Below are 21,851 nucleotides of genomic sequence, written 5' to 3'. Positions count from 1 at the left end.
GTCAAGATAGCTGGCAGTGCAAATGAATGAACCCTGCTAGCAGCTCCCTATCTGGGAAGCTCTACCTGGAAATATATCTTCGCAACCTCTACATGTAGGGCATTAGAACTGGTCTTATTGATAGAGAGGTTGTTGAGTAGCATCCTGGGGTTGTCCTCTTCCACCCTGTACAGAAAGTGATTTGGGAACATAAACTTCCACCAGGTATGGGTGGAAGGCCCTGGATTCAAGAGAGGCAGATCTCTTGCAGCCCTGAATACTACACATCCGCAGAGGTACTGGACTGGAGTCCTGAAACACAACTTGAACCTGTGACTTTTTGGCTAGTACCAGCTGAGCGGTACAGAGACTACAATCTATTTTTGTCATAGCCAGCATTTTGTTTTCTAATCCAGCAGTTAAAAGCATGTTTCATGATTACCTTCTGAATTTCAAATCATATATTTTCATATAAATCCGCTTGCATGTGTAGCTTTTTCAGACCATCCAAGTCCTATGCAGGTTTGGAAGTCCATGAATAATTACTTAGGCTCTTTTCAACAGCTGCATGAGACTTTTGTCTTTAATTTACAGACGGTAGAAATGTACTGTACCTGTTCCCATAGCAATGATTACATCTAATCTGATAGTGTAACACATTCTTCATAGGCTGAACAAGTTTGTATTTTTAGAGAAAATAACTGGCTTAAAGGATCAGGTCACCAATTACCTGGAGAAAACTGTTTCCATTTTGCGTACCTTGGTTTTAGTGGGAGTTAATCTTTGTTGTTCAGAAAATAGAAACCCAACTGTGCCACAGAAGCTTTGTCATTCAGGTCACAGTTTACATTTAAGCTATGGAGACAGTTTTAAAAAAATCCTATTCCACCATGTAGACAGTTGAGAATTTGGAATATTTTTTTTCCTTTTCTTGAGCCACTGTTCTCCAGCCTTTATTTATTATACCAACAAAAGAATCACATTCTGATTTGATAAAAGCATAGTATTATGTACTCCCTGAGGAAGTTGGAGTCTGTGGCTCAGGCTGGAAGTAAGGGGAATATTGCTAAGCTGTGTGCATGCTTTCCAAGCAAATGGGATCACTACACCTTCATTTTAATAGACAGACAGCTGAAGAATTGTTGAACAGATTTCCTCAAGCATGCTCCCAAGGTAGGAGTCAGTATATACATTATGTGTGCCTTGAAAACCCTATACATCTAATCTATCTATCTATCTACATACTCAAAATTGGTTTTGGTTTGTGAGGTTTTTGAGTTGGTTTTAGGCAATATATTCTGGTTTCCTGAGGGCAAAGAAATCTGCTGTTTATGAAGGAAACCTGCCAATAAGCCTGTCTGGCCAACTGAATTGAGTCAATCAAGAGTATGGTTAACTGCTAGAAAATATTACTTTTGGCGTCCAAATCGAGTGGGTTTTAGTCATCAAAAGTTGCTTCCATCACTGTATGAAAAGACTTTGTGTCAGCCTGTCCCTGTTATATAGCAATAATGATTTTCTGCATTGCCACATAAGAGTTGTAGGTTTCATTCCCCAGTGGTAAGAGTTGGGAATAGAACTGGCCAAGTAAGTGAGTGTGTGTGTGTAAAAGTGACCTTTTTCAAAACCACAGTATTTTTCAAAAAATTTCATGCCTTTCAAAAAGAAGTTTAACCCAGTTATGGAAAACTTCAATAACTATTTCTATAACATTCACAATAATGTTTTCAGGAAAAGATATAAAAAAAAATGTAGCCATAAATGGAAAACAGGTCAGTTTCATGCTCTTTGACTGAAAAACAACTACTACATTGTTCAGGAGCCTAGGTTTGTATGTTCCTAGCACCTGTGGCTGGGAGTGCCTCATAGTTGTCAGCGGCAGACCTCTTACCCTATTCCTTTCTCTCTACTAGTGTTTTTGCCCTTCCTCCACAATCCCCAGTATCCATTGCTCCTTCCTTCTGAGCTCCCAGCGCTCTTTTCACCACCACCGGAGTATAGCTTTCCCTATCGCTTTGCTCATTTTCAGCTTCCCTAAAGAGCTTTCAAAAGAGCAAACTGCCAAACCCGTTTCTTCAAAATAGCCTTTTCATGCTAGCCGCACCAGAGACAAAGGCAGCCCAGTCCCTGCTGGGAGAGAGGGTAGAGCATGTATACTTCAGAATGTTGGGCAGTGCTCAGTTACCATCAGAATGGGTGTGAGAACCTATGTAGGTGGGTGGCTGTGAGCTGAAAGCAGCCAAGATGGTCTGGACAAGGGTTCCCATCCTGCATATGTTTTGTTTCATTGCACTCTGTCCCCTTCATTGTTGGTTCAAACACTGACTCATCGTGCCATTGAAGCTATCTCACCCACAGGCATTCTAAACATAGTAAGCGTCAGGCCTGGCACCAAAGAGCCAATATTCGAAATAGACAAGACAAGGGGTAAGAAGGGAAACAAGCACAGAGAGGTGAAGTGACATGTCCAAGGTCATACAGCAGGTGAACCGATGAGCTAGGAATAACACCCAGGTCTAAGTCCCAGTCGAGTGCCTTACCCGCTGGATCATGGTAACACTTCCCGCAAACATTCAGCAACACGTTTATCACAGGAGTTTCCCCTAATGAGGCAGGTTTCCTATATTCCTCTAAGTGGACAGGGATCAGATCCTACATTTCTTATGTGCCCCAAATTCCCATTGACTTTGCTATAAGTTTTCAAGGTACAAAGCTTAAGCTTTTTAGTTGGCATTTAAAATATCTGCTTTGATAATTGAGTATTTTAATTGGCTGAGCGAAACACCGTGCTATGCTCAAATTGATGGCGTATGGATGTTTGTTTGGCTGCAATATGGTAACTTTTCAACGCTGCATCCAATCAATTCCAAAATTTAACAGCATGTTCTAGACATCAATAGGAAGAACCATAGTGATTTTGGTGAAATTTGGAAAACGTGAAGGGAGAAATTGGGGCACACAAAACTCCTTGTGTCAGAAAGGGAGTGTGGCAAGGAGCTCCTGAAATAGACAGGGATGGCACCCATGGAGTTTGTACATCAGTGCAGTGTAGTGATCTGTTCATATGAAGAAGACCAGCTCAGAGAAACATTTAATGTAACTGTGAGGATGGAATAAGCATGGCTAAGTAGTTTGGCAACTGCGACATGTGCTCTTTAGGGGTGCCAAATATTTGGAAATCCTAAGCTTTAATAATGTTCTAGAAGGCGCTTGGAACTTCCTCCATCTGTGATGCACAAGGCAGTTACCCTCTTTGAAAGTGGGGAATTTGAATGAAAATACGCTTCTGCAAATCCTACAAAAGTTAACCCACCCAGAACCAACCCCAAGCAAAAACAGTCCTGGGTTTCTCCCTGCAATGCTTTCCTCTCAGCCTCTCCAGCCCAGGCAGCCACTCAGCTTGCTCTGTCATCTTCTCTTCCTATTAAGGGCCTTATTTCTGCACATCTCATTGTAGTCAGCAGCAGTATTTCCCACATGGCCTCAGATGCTTTTACACTGTCTGAGATGCATTGAGATCTAGGGGTTCCCATTGCACACAGCTGAGCCAAAACAGAAACAGACTTTTGGAAGAGGGATTTGGGTGGGAGGAATGAAACTCCACAGCCAGATAAAAGTTTGAGATTGACCTGGTGGTGAATGGTCCTAGTGTTTTCAATACTATCCCTGGAGCTCTGAAAGCCTAGGCAACTGCTTAAAGTCATGCCTATGGAATAAGGTAGAGTGTGGTAAAGGCACTGAACTGGCACTTGGGAGAGACGAGTTCTGTTTGACTCTGCATGGGAGAGAGCCTGGGAGCGTTTAAGGCAGACGCTAACTGGTGGACAGTAAAGGCTGGGCAGGTTGACTGAGGGAAGGCAGGGTCAACATTACAATAGGTTACTAGATCACCGAGGTAGGATCATAGATCATAGAATGTCAGAGTTGGAAGGGACCTCAGGAGGTCATCTAGTCCAACCCCCTGCTCAAAGCAGGACCAATCCCCAGACAGATTTTTTGCCCCAGATTCCTAAGTGGCCCTCTCAAGGATTGAACTCACAACCCTGGGTTTAGCAAGCCAATGCTCAAACCACGGGGCTAAGTTTCAAAGAGCCTGGAAGGGAAAAGACAAGAAACTTGTATTTTATGCAGAAGTAAAGGGGAGAATCCAGTGTGGGGATTTGAAGATGAGGCTGATGTGGTCAGAGCATTGAGCCAAGCAGGTGACTTTAACAGCAGCAGCATTTTGAACAGACTTCACTGAAGCAACTTTGCAGTAGTCAAAGTCAGCAAGAAGGAGGAGAAAAAGCCAGATGTGAAATGACAAGGATGTGGCTGAGAGTTGTGTTGTGGACAGAGAGGAAAGGCTGAATTTTAGAGATGTCATGTAAGGAAGTCACAAGATTTAGAAATGGCCTTAATATGTGGGCCCAGTGAGACTCCTGGAGTGGGAAGTGTTGCCCAGGTTACGGGTCTGACTGACTGGGAGGATGGTGGTTGTATCCATGGCAATAGAGGAAGGTGAGAGAGGGAAGGGTTTGGGAGATCAAGAGCTCAATGTTGGCGTTTTTGAGTTTATGATGATGATTGGACATGCATAAAGAGGTATTACAAAGACAGGCCAAGAAACTAGATTAGGTGAAGGGAGATCAGCAGAGCGGTAGATTTGAGAGTCATCTGTATAAAAATGGCAGTTAAAGCCATACATGCGGATAAGAGTACTGAGGGTGACTGTGTAGAAGGAGAAGAGGAGGGGGCCCAGGATAGAGCCTAAGAGATATGTAGAGAAGGTGAGTGAGGGGAGGAAGATGACTAGGGTGACCAGATGTCCCAATTTTATAGGGACAGTCCCGATTTTGGGGTGTTTTTCTTATATAGGCTCCTATTACCCCCCTCCTCCGTCCTGATTTTTCACACTTGCTATCTGGGCACCCTAAAGATGACCCACCAAAGGAGACACTGACAGAGAGACCAGAGAGGCTTGAGGAAAATTATGAGAGGACAGAGCCACAAAAGCCAATAAAGGACAAAATTTCAAGAAATAAGGCATGTTTGACAGTGTCTAAAGTTGCCAAAAGGTCAAGAAGGGTGAAAGTAGAGAACAGGCCCTGACGTATGGCCAGGAAGTGGCCATTTGAGAGACCCTCAGTGGTGAAAATGTGTTGTTTCAGCTCTTTTAAGCTTGTAGATAAATTAACAATAATGTTGTAGTTCATGACCAATTATGGTGCTAGTTAAACTTTGCCTTAAATGTCATTGTTTAAGGACAGTGTTTCTGTGGTTTGGAAGGATTTTCTGTTGAGTCAAAACAAAAGGGAGAAAGAGCTGGCAATATATTCAGTGGGACTCTCTAGTTCTACTCCCACGTTTTTTTCCTAAATGAACTGCTCTCTCAAACACTTACACTTTGTAGATGAGGAATTCAACAAAGGAGGAAATATGCTAATGATTTCCTAAGAAGCTAATAATTGCACTTCATCAAAGTTCTGCAACGCCGTTGGAATGACACTGGTTACCCCAATACATCTGGTTTAAAAGGAGAAAACAAGGGAGGCACGTGCAGAGGGCCAGTAAATATTAGCATGTCTCCTGAGAAGTGTAAGTCTGGTTAACGGTATATGGAGACCTTTAACGCTATAGCACTGGCTGTAGTTAAGTTCAAGCACAAACTCTCTCCACTTACAGACCTTCCCTATTTCATGGAAGCCGGAGGCTCTGAAGAAAGTAGAAGAAAGAGAAAGCTCTTTCTCCCTTCCAGCAGCAAGAATGTGATGGAGCTACACATTTCCCACACATGACTGAAAAGTCGGGACTCCCAAGCAGGGTCAGGACATTACTCTGGTGGAAATCCCAGTGCTCCTCCTCCTTTCCGCTAGATGGCAATAGTCCTGGGCGCCTTAGTATGACATTATCCGAGCAGCTCCCTGCCCATTCCCCTTCTTCCATAGCTGCCTCTAACCAGCAGGTGTCTGCTAAATGTTCATCCCCAAAGAGTTTTACTGGGTCCTTCAGGACTCCTCATAATATTCTCAAGTGTCAGCAGCAAATTTTGCCAGCCCATTATTCACTGTGTCCTCACGATAATTAATAAATATATTGACTCCTGGTTCTAACACGGATCTCCGGGACACCACACTGTTAACTAGAGCTGGTTGAAATTTGTCCACATTCTGTGGAGAAAACAGTGCAGAAAAAAGAATCAGAATTTTTTGTAACAACCCCCTCCCCACACACACACATTTTTTTTTTTACTGGCTTCTCTTCCATGCTGAAAATCAGCCATTTCTTCCCAATTCTCCCTCAATCACTACTAATCCATGACAAAGACTTGTAAATTACCACTTTTCCTGAATAGCCTCTTACTTGTTTTAGTGTGTAAATAGATGCAATATTACATAATTACATGCATGGTACTAATTATACAGTCTGTTGTACTTAGGTCATTATATAATGCCATAATTAGATGCCTAATTACTGCAAATACATGTAACTACCTAATTATGCGTTGTGGATTGTGATTAGAGGATGAGTTTTTACTAATTAAGTTTATGTAAATAGGTAATAAAATAGTTCTTGACCTTTTGTTCTATGCACTAAAAATAATTTGCAAACAAAACTAGGATATGAAACGATATATCAAATTTGAACATAAACTGATACTGTACCTTGAAGGAGATAGACCCGCTTCAATGTAAACCTTGTCTAGACAATATAACGCACTCATATGAATGATCCTTTAACTGATTGTGCTGAGGTATTATTAAAAGGCATAGTGTAAATTGGCCCTTGTCTCAGCTCTGCGGGAGTGTGTGATTTATCTGGTGATTGGATCTATTTTGTGCATCTTCTCTCCAGTAGAGGCATTGTCTATTGGTGGTTGAGTGTGTAGAGACCGAAAGCCAGCTAGCATATATGCTGTAATCAGAAGCAAGCATATATTGGGAATACTTTCTGCTAAAAGGAGCAGCAAAATGTGCCCCACACTGCATCTCTCCAGTCACTGCAAGAAATCCTGCTCTTGTCCCTATAGAGTTCCTTTTGCGCAGGATTCACCAGCAAGCAGTGTCTCTGGCTGTGCATCCATGTGTCAGCCAGAGAAAGATTGACTCTAATAAAAGAATGGAGTCACAACCTTAAGCCATGTATTACCCTGTCTGTTTCAGATCCCTGGGAGTTCTGCATGTCTCTGGCAGTGATCTATGACCCTTCATGTTACCGGGAAGTAGGGCTGTCAATTAATCGCAGTTAACTCACACAATTAACTAAAAAAAATTAATCGCAATTAATCGCACTTTTAAGCAATAGAATACCAATTGAAATGTATTATATTTGTGGATATTTTTCTACATTTTCAAATATATTGATTTCAGTTACAACACAGAATACAAAGTGTACAGTGCTCATTTTATATTATTATTTTTATTACAAATATTTGCACTGTAAAAATGGTAAACAAAGAAATAGTATTTTTTAGTTAACCTCGTACAAGTACTGCAGTGCAATCTCTTTATCATGAAAGTGTAACTTACAAATGTAGATTTTTTTGTTACGTAACAACACTCAAAAAAACAAAACAATTTAAAACTTTAGAGCCTACATGTCCAGTCAGTCCTACTTCTTGTTCACCCAATCGCTGAGACAAACAAGTTTGTTCACATTTATGGGACATACTGCTGCCTGCTTCTTATTTACAATGTCATCTGAAAGTGAGAACAGGCATTTGCATGAGACTTCTGTAGCTGTCATTGCAAGGTATTTACCTGCCAGATATGCTAAAGATTCGTATGCCCCTTCATGCTTCTGCCACCATTCCAGAGGACATGCTTCTATGCTGATGACGCTCATTTAAAAAAAAACAAACATTAATTAAATTTGTGACTGAGCTCCTTGGGGGAGAATTGTATGTCTCCTGCTGTGGTTTACTCACATTCTGCCATATATTTCATGTTATAACAATCTCGGATGATGACCCAACACATGGTGTTCGTTTTAAGAACACTTTCATGGCAAATTTGACAAAACGCAAAGAAGGTACCAATGTGAGATTTCTAAAGATACCTACAACACTCGACCCAAGGTTTAAGAATCTGAATTGCCTTCCAAAATCTGAGAGGGACAAGGTGTGGAGCATCCTTTCAGAAGTCTTAAAAGAGCAACACTCTGATGCAGAAACTACAGAACTGAACCACCAAAAAAAGAAAATCAGCCTTCTGCTGGTGGCATCTGACTCAGATAATGAAAATGAACATGCATCAGTCTGCACTGCTTTGGATTGTTATTGAGCAGAACCCATCATCGGCATGGACGCATGTTTCTGGAAGGGTGGTTGAAGCATGAAGGGACATATGAATCTTTAGTGCATCTGGCATGTAAATATCTTGAGACATTCACTACAACAGTGCCATGCAAACACCTGTTATCACTTTTAGGTGACATTGTAAACAAGCAGGCAGCATTATCTCATGCAAATATGAACAAACTTGATTAGCTGAACAGGAGGTAGGACTGAGTGGACTTGTAGGCTCTAAAGTTTTGCAATGTTTTATTTTTGAGTGCAGTTATTTATTTTGTACATAATTCTACATTTGTAAGTTCAACTTTCATGATAAAGAGATTGCTCTACATTATTTGTAATAGGTGATTTGAAAAATGCTATTTTTGTTTTTTACAGTGCAAATATTTGTAATAAAAAATAGATATAAAGTGAGCACTGTACACTTTATTTTCTGTGTTGTAATTGAAATCAATATATTTGAAAATGTAGAAAACAGCTACAAATATTTTAAATAAATTGTAGTCTATTGTTGTTTAACAGCACGATTAATCACAATTCATTGTTTTTAATTGTTTGACAGCCCTACTAGGAAGTTAATTTACCTGTAATAGTTACACAAGATGAAACAAAAGTTATGAGTTAATACAAATGCCATTGCTAGAGCTATAGCTTTGGAAAAGCTGTAGAAATGTTCTGTGGCATGTGTGCTGATACAAGGAGTAGAGATTGGACTTTTTTTAGAAAAAGGATCCCTGACTTGTTCCTGAGTAGAGAGAGGCCAGTGCCACACAATTCGGTTCTGGATCCAGACTTTCCCATACTTCACTGATAGTTAGGTGTGGTAGATGGTTAGTTTGGAGTCATCTTTATTGGGTCCCAGAGACTGGTGCTGCTGCCTATATTCTTTGTGGTAAGAGTCAGGTCCAGATCCCCATCCACTTGTAAGACCCCTTTACACTGCTGCAGTGATGCAAAGGGCATTTAAAACTGCTATGAGGCAAGACTTGAGGATTTTCCTGTGTTAGAGGAATTCCCCAACAGATATGTGGAGCATTCTGGACTCTGCATCCTGCTCCAACCGAACGTACTCACCCCTCCCTCCTATCTGTATCTGAGGCAAATCAGCATTTATGATTAGGGCCCTACCAAATTCACGAACCGTGAAATCTGGCTATTGTTGCTTACTTCTGTGCTGCTTTTAGAGCTGGGCAGCTGGAAAGTGGCGGCTGCTGGCTGGGCGCCCAGCTCTGAAGGCAGCAGCGCAGAATTAAAAGTGGCATGGAATACATATGAACACATCCACAAAATTTGCTATTTATGCCGTGACCAACCAATGAAAAATGTGATTTTGCCATGATTTAAGTAGACCCCTCTTTAGGATACCAGAACTATATCGCACTGGTCAAAAGCTATAGAAGCAAGTTTAGATTTGTAACATGTATAAAATAAAATTGTTTTTAAAAAGGAATTTTAGAAACTTCAGTTTAAAATCTTTCAGTTAGGTTAGTAAATTGGTTCAGAAAGTGAACTGAGACTTAATGAAAGTAAGACCAGTAAACTTGGTTGTGCACAACAAATAAATAAATAAAAGAGCTTTTTAAAAAATTCCTTCCTACTTAAATACAGTTAAAAAGCAGAAAATATCAAATAGCCAAATTCGACAGTTTCTTTAAAATTTACATAGGGTAACCAAATAGCAAGTGTGAAAAATCAGGACAGGGAGTTGGAGGATAATAGGTGACTATATAAGAAAAAGCCCCAAATATCAGAACTGTCCCTGTAAAATCGGGACATCTGGTCACCCTAAATGTACTTTCAGCTAATGGCTCATATATTTGTTGCTTCCTGTTGTGAACAAAACTCCTTCAAAGGTTCTTGAAAAACAGAGCTATTCTTTTAGGACACAATCCTGCAAAGTGCCAGCTGTCCGCAGCTCCCATTCCAGCCTATATGTGTTGCAGTTATTTGGGCCCCTGGTGACCAAGTCTTTGAGTCTCAAGCTGAGCGCTTCCTGCTGTGCTATTTATCAATAGCATACATCATAAATGACAGCAGTAGCACTGAGACTAGCTGACAATAGGGAACATTGTGGATCTGCACTGTGGTCTACAGTTTTATTAGTGATTTTTGAAACCATTGCCTCAGCAGCCATTCTGCAACAGCACAAGTGGGGGGAAAGGCCAGATTCCTCAAAGGCACTAATAGGTCACTTTTCTGTATAATATTTTAGACAAAGGGAACAGAAATGCCGCTTTGGGATTGTGTCTGTTTTCAGATTGCAATGATGATTTGCCAAATTCCTGTACTTAAAAAGAAGAGTTCAAAAATACCCTGCTTTTGATAACACCTGCTGGGTTTTGCTGGCTTTTAATAAATATAGGAATTCATGTATTCTCCCTTGATTTGCTAAAATTAAAAAATGAGTAAAGCCTGTTTCTGAAAACTTTACTCCTGTGAGTAATCCCATGAAATTCAGGTTGAATACTTGCCTGAAGAAGAGATTCAGAATCTGGCCCATTCCAGAATAGGAATGGTATTTATTATGTTCTTTAAAATAATTCATTGAAGTCAGTGGCATTGTATCAGGCAAGAATGTGACCCAGTGGACATAGTTTGGGGGACTGGGAGGCAGGAGATCTGAGTTCTAATGTCAGCTATGCTACTTACTCACTCTGTGACCTTGGGCAAGTCATCTGACCTTTCTATGCTTTAACTTACGTATCTGTAAATTGGGAACTGGAATCAACTGAGCAGAGGTATTGTGAGACTTAATTAATGCTTATAAAGCTCTTCCAAGTGATGAGGTGAAAGGTACTATGTGCTAAGCGGTAGTGCTGGCATTAAAAAAATAAACTGTCAAGCCTTTGATGACTTAGAAGCCCAAAGCTAAAATTTCAGCAAAAATCTTGAGCACTTGTATAAAATGATCAGAAGGGGTGTATGGTATCCAGATGGGAGATATTTAAATGATGGTTTTGCTGTTGCTGCAATATCTCTTCCAAGTTATTATAAGATGTATATTCTTTAGTATAAAAGCATTATTGATTTGTCTTTCCTTCCTTCGCTACATATGGTTGCTTTAATCTTAACTTTAGGAAACACTAGGATTTGCTTTCCAGATGGTGTTTACTATTTTTGCTCTTGGCTTTCTGCATAAAAGAAAATCTCTCTTCATAGGACTTTACCATGGTTTTGTTCTCTTTCCTTTTAGAAATCATCGAGAATCCCTGAGAATGACATCAGGTTAAGAAAAGACAAAGACCAAAATTGTGCCAATATCCCAGAGCCTGTTAGTGTACTTGCTGCAAAGGAAGAGAAAATGGAAATTGAAGTCCCAGTCTCGGAACATAAAAACATCACTGTGGTGGATTCAACACATCCTGTAGACAATCAAACCCACTTCTTTTCACCTGTTGCCAGTCACAATGGACTGAAGGACAGGCATGAATCCCTGGACAGTGAAGTTGCTAAAGAGATCAGATATCTAGATGAAGTGCTGGAGGCCAACTGCTGTGATTCTGCTGCAGATAACACCTTCAATGGAACATGCTCCCCTGAGCCAAGTGCAATCCTTGTGGATGCCTCTGGTCCACCTGTTCCTGTTAACAGTGAGTCTGTACCCAATGAAAAGGACGTCATAGTAGCTGGCAGGCAAGCATCCCCAATCACTGAAAAGAATGAAACCAATGTAATGGCTGAGAAGCTGAAACCTAATGGCCATTCTTCAGATGGACAGAAAGAGGAGCTTTGTGGCAATCTAAAAATGCCGTCGAGTCCAAGTTCTTCAACAAGTTCGAGAAGATCCTCCAAGGATGGAGAACTGACCTTAACTACTATTAAGAAAGAAGCTAAGTTTGAACTGCGAGCCTTCCAGGAAGAAAAGAAGCCATCCAAGCTCTTTGACAATGATAACGAGAAGGAGAAGTACAGCGTCCGGAAAGTGAGACCATCAGAGGAAATTATTGAACTTGAAAAGGAAAGAAGGGAGCTTATTAAAAGCCAAGCAGTAAAGAAAAATCCTGGCATCGCAGCCAAATGGTGGAACCCACCCCAAGAAAAGACACTGGAGGAGCAATTAGATGAAGAGCATCTAGAGTCCCACAAGAAGTACAAGGAACGCAAGGAGAGGCAGCAGCAGCAAAACACAACACCAACGTCACCAAAACAGGTGGCCTATTCCTTTGTACCTCCAGAGCCAGGCTGTGTTAAAAAAGAAGATATTGTCACAGAACAGATAGATTTTTCAGCGGCCAGGAAACAGTTTCAGTTAATGGAAAATTCAGGTCAGTCTAACAGCCAGATTGCACCAAAGAGATCAGGGGCACCCAAAATGTTCTCCATCAAACCCTTCTACAAACCCATTGGCCCATCGCAAATAGACAGGCCAACAGTTTCCATGACAAGACCTGCTTCTGTACCACTTGAGAATAATGATATAACCATTGTAAAAGCTCAGAAGGTCTCTTGTGTCTCAGAGGGTCACCCTAGAAATATTCAAACTAGTCCAACAGACCCAGTAAGAGAATTGTCTTACGGTGATACCTCAAAGACTGGACAGACCACAAAATTGTGGGCAGATGACAGTGAATTCATGAGTGCGAGAGCCATCTTCATGGTGGTAAAGGACGACGGCCCTGGCATTTTAGATCAGTTTTCGAGGTCAGTCAATGTGTCTTCTCCTCCCGAGGAGCTGGACTCTGGTTTGGATGAATTGTCGGTGAGATCTCAGGATACCACAGTCTTGGAAACTCTTTCCAATGATTTCAGCATGGATAATATCAGTGACAGTGGTGCTTCTAATGAGACTATGAATCCCCTCCAAGAAAATTCACTTGCAGATTTCTCTCTACCGCAGACCCCACAAATGGACACCCCCTCAGAGTGCCAGGTAGGTGTTTCCAAGTCATTTAGTGACCATGGCTTTTACTCCCCTTCCTCTACATTGCTAGACTCCATGCTGGTTGATGACCAGCTGGACTACCATGCTGGCCTACTAGTTCAAAACGCAATTCAACAAGCCATAGCTGAGCAAACTGACAAGACAGGCTCTAAACAAGCGACAGACAAAGCTGAGCGGAAGAACTCTGTCAAAGGCCAGGAAGAAGTCAGCACAGCACCGTGTTCTGTGAAGGAGCAGAGCACAATGTTTGAGCCACCTCAGGTGTCTTCTCCTGTTCAAGAAAAAAAGGACACGATACCAAAGACTTCAAGAGATGAAGACTCAGGACTCAGGGAAGGGAAAACTTCACAGCAATCTTCTGTATCCCCCACCAGCCAGCCATTCATTGTGGAGGAAAACAGGCAGGAGGTCAGCTATTTTAGCAAGTACTCTGAGGCAGCCGAGCTTAGAAGCACTGCTTCTATCCTGGCTACACAAGAGCCCGAGGTGACCGTGGGTCCTTTTAAGCTAAGGTCAAGAAAACAGCGGACTTTGTCGATGATAGAAGAAGAGATCAGAGCAGCCCAGGAACGAGAGGAGGAATTGAAGAGACAGAGGCAAGGTCTACAGATGGCACAGAGTCCCATCACAAAGAGCGCGCCTCCACTGCCTACCAGAACGGTGGCTTACAAAACTGCTCCAGGTAAGAGCCTGAGGTTAAATATGTGGCAGAATAAGAGATGTGGTGTAGGGTCAGGTTAGTTTTATTTCTATATGGTTTCCTGTCTGCCATCTTCAGATGTGTTTATTGCATGACTTTGCATGAATGGAAACTGCAATATCCAAAGACAGCAGAGTGTATATTTATCCAAGGCAGGCACATTATCCCATTACACTTAATGGGAGTGGTGTATGCATGCCGCAAGTGGATATATACTCTTTTCCCTAAGCGTAGCAGTGACAGGGCTTAGATACTACCAGGATGAGTCTGTAGAAAACTCTGAAGATAGATTAATTCCTCGCCACTTCCTAGTATAACATTTGTGGTCCTGGTGCTTGAATCTTGCAGTATAATTTAGGACAGTCAGATGAAGCATGGAAGAAAATAACGGTACTTTTTGCAACCGTATGCCTATTTGAAAGGCAACCTTTAAAGATTTTTTTAGTTCCACTTGTGCCCATTTTTGGCTGTTATAATGTTTAAGGACCTGAAAGGTTTCTTGAGTCTTGCCCTTACCACCTAAGCTCCAGGTTTTATTCTGCTTGGATTTTACCATGGAAATAGCAAACTATCAAATCTGGTTTTGCTGGAGAGCTTCACATGGGAGAGGAGTCTCCACGGATACGTATTATGAGTTCCGACACCTTAACTGATAAGGTGCATTGAGTATTGGTCTTAGTTATTAAAAGTAAACAAAGTTCTTAATAGACTGACTAAAAATATCTTCCTGTCTCAGTGGCTCATCTTTTGCTCTCTTGTTTCTTCTTGTGGTAATTGCAGCAGTATTCCTATTTTTAATGGTTAAAAGCAGGAGAAAATCTCCCTCCCTGCCCCAACTTCTCCAAAACAAAAACAAACTCAAAGGCGCACCTTCATACATCACAAAAAAGACAGAAATGACACAAGCCCAATTTTCTTTTTCTTTGCAGGTCTTCTTTATGGCTATAGACTCTGTATGGTCCAACAGTATTCTAAATGTCTCATTAACAGAGATCCTAGGGGAGAAAAGTTTCATTAAAATTGTAGGAAGATGTAAATGTTGATCCACATTTTGTTTTCCTTTCCACTGATGGAATCAGAAGCAAGAAACTTGAAAAGATCTTGGAGGGCCAATTCCCAGTTTGGCCCTCCAAGGATTCTCATTTGAGGAGCCCATTACCAGGGACCCTGTTCCCATGGATGTCAATGTGGACTTCAACAGGAGTTGGGTTTAGATTGCACTCCTGTAGTGAATCCAGATGTGAATGGTATCCATAACATAAATAGCTCACATTTATTTTTGTTTCCTTTATGTAAAGAGTGTGGTTTTGGTCTGTGTTTCTTGAGGAAAAAATGTACCAGATGTTGGTAACTTCTTTGAAGTGCTATTATTATCCCAAAAAACAGTATGTAGAGGGAGCTCCATAAATTGAATCAAATAGAATATTTTGCCCTATGACCCTGCAGGGTTTGTTATCCCATGTGGTAAAATGTGGGACCAGATCCTCAACTGGAGTCAATTGTCACTGCTGCGTTTGCTCCAAAGGAGCTATGACAGTTTACACCAGCAGAGGATCTGGCCCATTAATTTTAAAGACTCAACAAAGATTCTGAGGTTTTAAGGCAGCCGGGACCGTTAGATCCTCTAGTCTGATATCCTGCCTAGCATAGGCCATAGAATTTCATTCAGTTACCCCTGTAGTGAGCTCAGTAACTTGTTTGCCTAACCTGTATCAAAGAATATGATGATACCTCACAAGATAAGACATGTTGGCCCCTGCCTTGAAAAACTGCTTCGGTTGCAGCTCCAGGTGGGAGAAATGTGATTGGGGCTGGTTGCATTTCATTTGTAAGTATTTTGGAAAGACTGCTGAATCTAATATTTATTTGAATAGTGCTGCTGGAAAAGTGTGTGTTTCTCTTGCTCTTATTTTTCCAGGCAACAAATAGTTATCTTGTTTTTAATGTTGAGATGCCAAATATAAATTATATTTTTATGGGAAGACGACATTTATATTTGGAATGAGCCAGTTTGGACAGGGTTCCCTAAGCGTGTCCTAGCACTGACAGTTCAAGAAAGATCTCGGGTCCTTTGGCACCGCCTGCGTTGCTCGATCAGGCCTCTGTTATAGGTGGCATTGATGGGAATTGAGGGTTCCTTGGGGGCAGTTAATCCACCCCAGTGCATAAGCATCTCCCCAAACAAAGATAGGAAAAAGAACTCTGGCAAACTCGCATTGAAAGGCCCATGATCAACTGTATTTTAACCAGCATGGATTGAATCCTCAGCTGGTATGAATCAGCATAGCCCACTTGAAGTTGGTGTTCCAGGATGAATCCCGACAAGTCATCCTAGCTTTTCTTGCCCTGTTAGCCTACAGACTAAAGGCGCTGTCATCGGGTTTTTCTGCAATCTTGGGAGAAGCAGCATAAAATACAGAGATGTCTGTAATTAACTGATCGTCTTGACTGAAGCGCTCTTGTTGAAATAACAGCCTTGGCTCTTGCTCACGTATGCTCTGTGTCTTATAACATTAGGGGAGGCGGGGATTTAAGTGATCTAAATCATTGGTTTTAAATACCGTGGACCTGAGTCTCATTTACACACTCAGGCCACTTTACACATCTTTAACAGTGTAAAGGGGCCTGAAAAGTGGGAGCCAATGTAACTTACACTGGCAGAATGATGTAAATAGGCCTTAGTGTCAATTAGAATCAGGCCCTAAACATTCCTGAATGAAAGCAGACATGCCAAACCTGGGAAAAAACACAGAAATTGGGCTAGTTTTTGGCTTGTGGCTTGCAGCTTGTTGCCTTTTTTTTTCTTTTTCTTTTTTTTTTGATCAGCTCCCAGCAAGCAGGGGGAAGGCAGGGAGAGTGTCAGGGGTGCACAGCGGGCCCACCACAGTCCCAGACTGCACGCGGGGGGGGATCTAGTCACATAAAGTGTTGGGGTTCTTAGGGATTGGCTTGTTTTGGCCTTGTTTTGAAATGAGATTAGCTGGATTTTTGGCTTACTGCGAAAGTCAGGGTGCTTATTTACCACGTGAAAGTTGGCAACTGTGAACGAAAGGTAAATAACCCAAGCGAGGTGAGCTCAGACCTTTGCCCTTCTACAAATGCTGTCAACTCTCACAATACCTAGGGGAAATCCTGGCCTCATAGAAGTAAAGGAGGTTTTTACCATTGGCTTAGGTGGAGCAAGGATTTCACCCTTGGGAGCAGATCTTCAGCTGAGGACCAGCCCTTGGGTGGTTTTCTTAAAGCACCAGCTTCTGGAGTCATATGATTATAAAAGAAGTTCAGCTTTTTTTGTAAAGCCCACAGCTTTGATCTCTGAAGGAGCAACAGGAAAATGAAAAGAACCCCAACATTTTTTTAAAAGCTCATGATGTTTAAGCCCATCTCATGATACTGGAGAGCCTGACTCACAATTTTTCGATGCTTGGGATTGGCAGTACTGCTTCCAGGAATGATATACGAAGTTGCATGCAGATAATTTGGGTGAGATCCTGTTTCCACTGCAGGGGCCTCTTTGTAAAATAAGGGGCCTTGTGTTCTTTATCCAAATAGTCCCCCACACGATTTCCCACTCCCTATCCCAGAGGTAGCTGCATTTCATTGGTGCTGGATACATGCAGCTTGTGTAGTGTTATGGACTCCCTCAGGTTGAAGCTGATATTTCAACAAAACATATTGTTTCTATAAATTAAAGAAGTCACTCTTCGCTTTACCCTGCCCCCATCCAAAGTATGTGCCCCCTTCCTTTTGAAGGGCAGCAGCAATGGTGCCAAGGTAGCGCTCCGAAAAGCACTAGCTAATCATATAGGCTGTGACCCAGAAATGCAGGCCATGTCCCAACTGCGCTCTGGATTGGGTGCTGAGCTTAGAAAATCTGATTTGCGTTGTTACAAATTAATTGCTTTCTGCATCTTTCACACCTTTCTTGCGAGCATCATTGTAAATGTACGTTTCTTTCTCTGACCTTGACCATGCTGTCCATAGAAGGATATGGGTATTTGAACTGTCAACGAATTAAGAGTCACAAGGTTTTATTCTGCTACGTCTTTTGCACAGCTTTTAGTGAGAAAGCTGGTTAGAGCAAAACCATCTCTGTGTACCAGATGTTTCATCAGTGAATATGGGAAATCTCTAACAGGATGTGACTGATGCCTCATGGTAGTCATAGCTTTCCCCAAGCTGCCATTTATGTTCCTTGTTGATGTTCATGAGGCAGAAATCAAGTTGTATCTTTCTCCCTTGCATGCAAAAACTTGGCTGTATCTGATGTGTAAATACCTTCCTTTTTGTGACTTCCCTTGCTAATTAATCCTCCTTAGAAATGAACTGCAAAGACTATTTTTAACTTGTTTGGAAGATTTCAGTACAGAATAAAAACCTAAGTCTGTGGCAGTTGCTTTTAAATGCTGATGATGATTGTACTTTCACTAAATTTGAGATAATTACTTCCCTAAAGTGCTGAGAAATCTGAGCTTGGGAACTTCTCTTTGCCAGAGTAACAGCCACCACAGCTACTATAAGCCTACATAGAAAAACCACTTCAGTCTAAAATCTCTTTTTCTCCCATCCTTTTTTCCCCTCAGATAAATTACTATCCAGCTGAAATTTCTCAATTTCAGTCTCACTCCAAAGATTAACTTGGAGGCAAGGGAAGGGGGAGGTCTCAGCAAAAGTGGATGAGTCATTTTATTATTTGTGCAAGCATGAGGAAGGGAAGATTGGGAGCCAAATACGACTCTTCAAAAAGAAAGGGAGATACATTTTTTTTTTTTGTGCATGCATAACTCAGAAACAAGGGCTCAACTTCAGCTGTCCCGGCTGTGGTGGTTGGACAGGTGCTAGGGATCAGACGCAGTCAGAATGCTGCAGCTTGCACTTTTAGGTATTTCTGAGGTCGTGGGTGTTGTGCAGTCATTTACTCCAGCTCAAAGAATAAGAAAGAAGGGTGGTAACTGTCTATTAACTGTTGGCAAATTTGCCTTTTTAATGGCAACCACAATCCATGAGGAAAACTGTTTCAAAAGAAGAAGCAAAAAAAACCGTGCCACAAGCCTTTTTGTTGAAATAGCTTCTGTTGAAATGGTTTCCCTCACGTGTAGCTGTCACTGTAAAACAAGACAACAGCTTCTACGCAGTTAATACAACTGTTTCCTGTATGCACACACCCCCCTCACCCCCACACTTAGTATCTCAGGTACCATTGTTTGGTGGTTGTTGGTAGCTGCAGCCTTCTTAATGGTGGCTACTGAATTTGTCCCAAGTGCCAGTACTGTCTGTGGTGTTTCTCCTCAGCCTTCCTTTCATTCCCCACTATTTCACAGCACACCAACTGGGTGTAGCGCAGTGCACTTAAACTGGAAGAGAGAGAATTTTCCTGTTTGTGAAGGAGTGTATTGCCACTTTAAGGGACTGGCTGGGGTTTCAATCAAGGAGGCCCCCACCCCACCCCACCCTAGAAGTGGGCTATATAAACGCAAAGAGGATGCTTGCTGAGAGGGAAGCAGAAGACGCAGAGGCTGCAGTGAGTAGTGGTGCTTTTCTCTCAGGCTCTAGGAGACCAACCTAACTGTAATTGCTTCTGTCCTGGAGCCTTGTTAAAAGAGGATATGCTATTTTGTTAGTGTGTATGGGCTTATTCTTTCACCTGGGCTGCAAAAGCAAATCTCTTGCCACCCCAAGCAAGAGGAGTTAAGGTGGGAACACTTTCAACACCACGAGACCACAAGGTTTGTGCACAGGGACTGCCTACACCCTTACACTGTCAAATAACATAGCAAATTCTGGGACTTACAGAACCAAAGTAAAGTGCATTAAGGCCCTGGTCCTTCACCTTGAAAGTCAATGCTGGAAAAAGTGCAGAGAAAGACAACAAAAATAATTAGGGGTATGGAACATCTTCCATATGAGGAGAAATTAAAAAGACTGGGACTGTTCATCTTAGAAAAGAGATGACTAATGAGGCATATGATAGAGTCTATAAAATCATGAATGGGATGGAGAAGGTGAATAAGGAAGTGCTATTTACCCCTTCATATAACACAAGAACCAGGGTCAACCAATGAAATGAATAGACAGCAGGTTTAAAGCAAACAAAAGGAAGTATTTCTTCACATAACAGACAGTCAACCTGTGGAACTCTTTGCCAGAGGATGTTGTGAAGATCAAAAGTAGAACTGGGTTCAAAAAGAACTAGATAGATTCATGAAGGACAGGTCCATCAATGGCTATCAGCCAAGATGGTCAGAGATGCAACCTCATGCTCTGGTTGTCCCTAAATCTCTGATTGTCAGAAGCTAGGACTGAACAACAAGGGAGAGTGACTTGATAACTGCCCTGTTCTGTTCATTCCTTCTGAAGGATCTGGTATTAGCCACTGTCAGAACACAGGATACTGGGCTAGATGGATCATTGGTCTGACCCAGTATGGCCAGTCTTATCGCCTTATGTTTTTAATGGGAGCTTTGCTGTTGATTCCAGTGAGTGTAGGTTCAAACTCTAAGGCCACACATCCCTGGGACAAATGTGACAGCTACTACTACAGGAATAACTATTTCAGCTCAGATTTGGAGTGGAGCAGGTGAACCGCAGTTAAGGTGGGAGCCATGGGATGAGGCCATCAGAGAAACCATGGTCAGAGATGGGACAGGGAGGACTCGTCATCTTGGAACCAAACTCCATGGAGTAATGCAGAGCTTTGACGCAGACTTGCGTAGGCTGCACAATGAAACCCTTTCAGCACACAGTGGGGCGTATGACCCACTCAGTCTTCCTGGCTGTTGTTCACACATGGGGAACCCTCATCTGCTGAGATATCAGCACTGCACTGTCTCCGAAGGCATCCCACGTTATATAAGGCAGATGAGGACTATGCGTGAGGCTACAACTTAGACACAGGTATTTTTAGTAGAAGTCATGGACAGGTCAAAAATTCACGGCCCGGGACCTGTCCACGAATTATACTAAAAATACCTGTGATTAAATCTTGAGGTGGGGAGGGCACCAGGGGAGGATGATATGGGGGGGGGGCGCCTAGGGCCAGTGACACCAGACTGACACCAGTCCTGGGGGCAGCCACACTGGCCCATGTAGAAGTCATGGAGGTCACAGAAAGTCACGGATTCCATGACTTCTGCAAGGGCCCTAACCATGAGTCATGGCCTTGATCTCAGAGGAGTGGTTTGTAGCTGTGAAAGGAATGGGTACCTCTCCCTCCCTGAGAGTGGGACACTCTCCTTCAGCATCAGGGCAAGGATCTGCAGCCATTGAACACAGCTGGCTTTGTGTTGCAGACCAAGGCAGGGGCAGGATGTGGTTAAGGACTTGTCTACACTACAGCCCACAGCTGCTCCACTATAGCACTGTAGTGTAGACACTTTCTACGGCGATGGAAGGCATTCATGTTTGCAGGGGAACCGTTACACCCTGCCTCCCTAAAATACACTGGTCTCCAGTAGCGCTGCTACTGGTCATCTTATATCAGCATGATCATCATCAATCCTGTTTTTCAGAAGTTTATAATGTGGCTGGTTTATAATTCGCTCCTGGTAGAAATGGTGCGGACAATCTCATCCTGCATCTTATTTCTATTGTCCGGTTTTCATTGTTAAAGGCTATATCGAAGTTAAACAGTTTGTCCAGTGTTAAGTCGTGAGGGAAAATATAGGCTGGTAATGTTATTGATCTAAAAGATATTAGACCAGAGATCCACTATTGTGATGTGATTGCTTCTGGTGCTGTGAAAATACATTTTTTATTTATGGGACAATGTCAACTTGAACTTTATTCTAAACTTCTCCCTGGGACATGCAGAGGAATCTCAGGGAGTGAAGAACCTGTTACCCAAGCACCTGCTGCTCTACCCTCTGGGCTCCCTAATCCTGTGAGGGAAGATGGGGGCAATCCATTCTTCTATTGCTCACCCGTGTAGAGGGGAGGGGAGGGAAGAACAGTTCCCTGATCCCAGAGGAGAACCAGGGAGGGGAGAGGGCTCCCTCACCAAGGCTCACATTTCTCCCCAG

General features: G+C 42.2%; 1 protein-coding gene across 5 annotated transcripts in view; it reads left to right on the top strand.

The window, feature by feature from the left end:
* Positions 1–21,851, top strand: part of PALM2AKAP2 (PALM2 and AKAP2 fusion) — a 526,924-nt gene that overhangs the window by 483,503 nt on the left and 21,570 nt on the right. For all 5 annotated transcript variants that reach the window (XM_050943033.1, XM_050943031.1, XM_050943035.1 and 2 more), the window contains one exon: positions 11,445–13,815. In XM_050943033.1, coding sequence (XP_050798990.1) covers positions 11,445–13,815 — 2,371 coding nt within the window. The remainder of the gene's footprint in view (positions 1–11,444; positions 13,816–21,851) is intronic.

The sequence above is a fragment of the Gopherus flavomarginatus genome, chromosome 3 (genome assembly GCF_025201925.1).
Source record: "Gopherus flavomarginatus isolate rGopFla2 chromosome 3, rGopFla2.mat.asm, whole genome shotgun sequence".
NCBI lineage: Eukaryota > Metazoa > Chordata > Testudines > Testudinidae > Gopherus > Gopherus flavomarginatus.
This window is presented reverse-complemented; position numbering and strand designations above follow the sequence as displayed.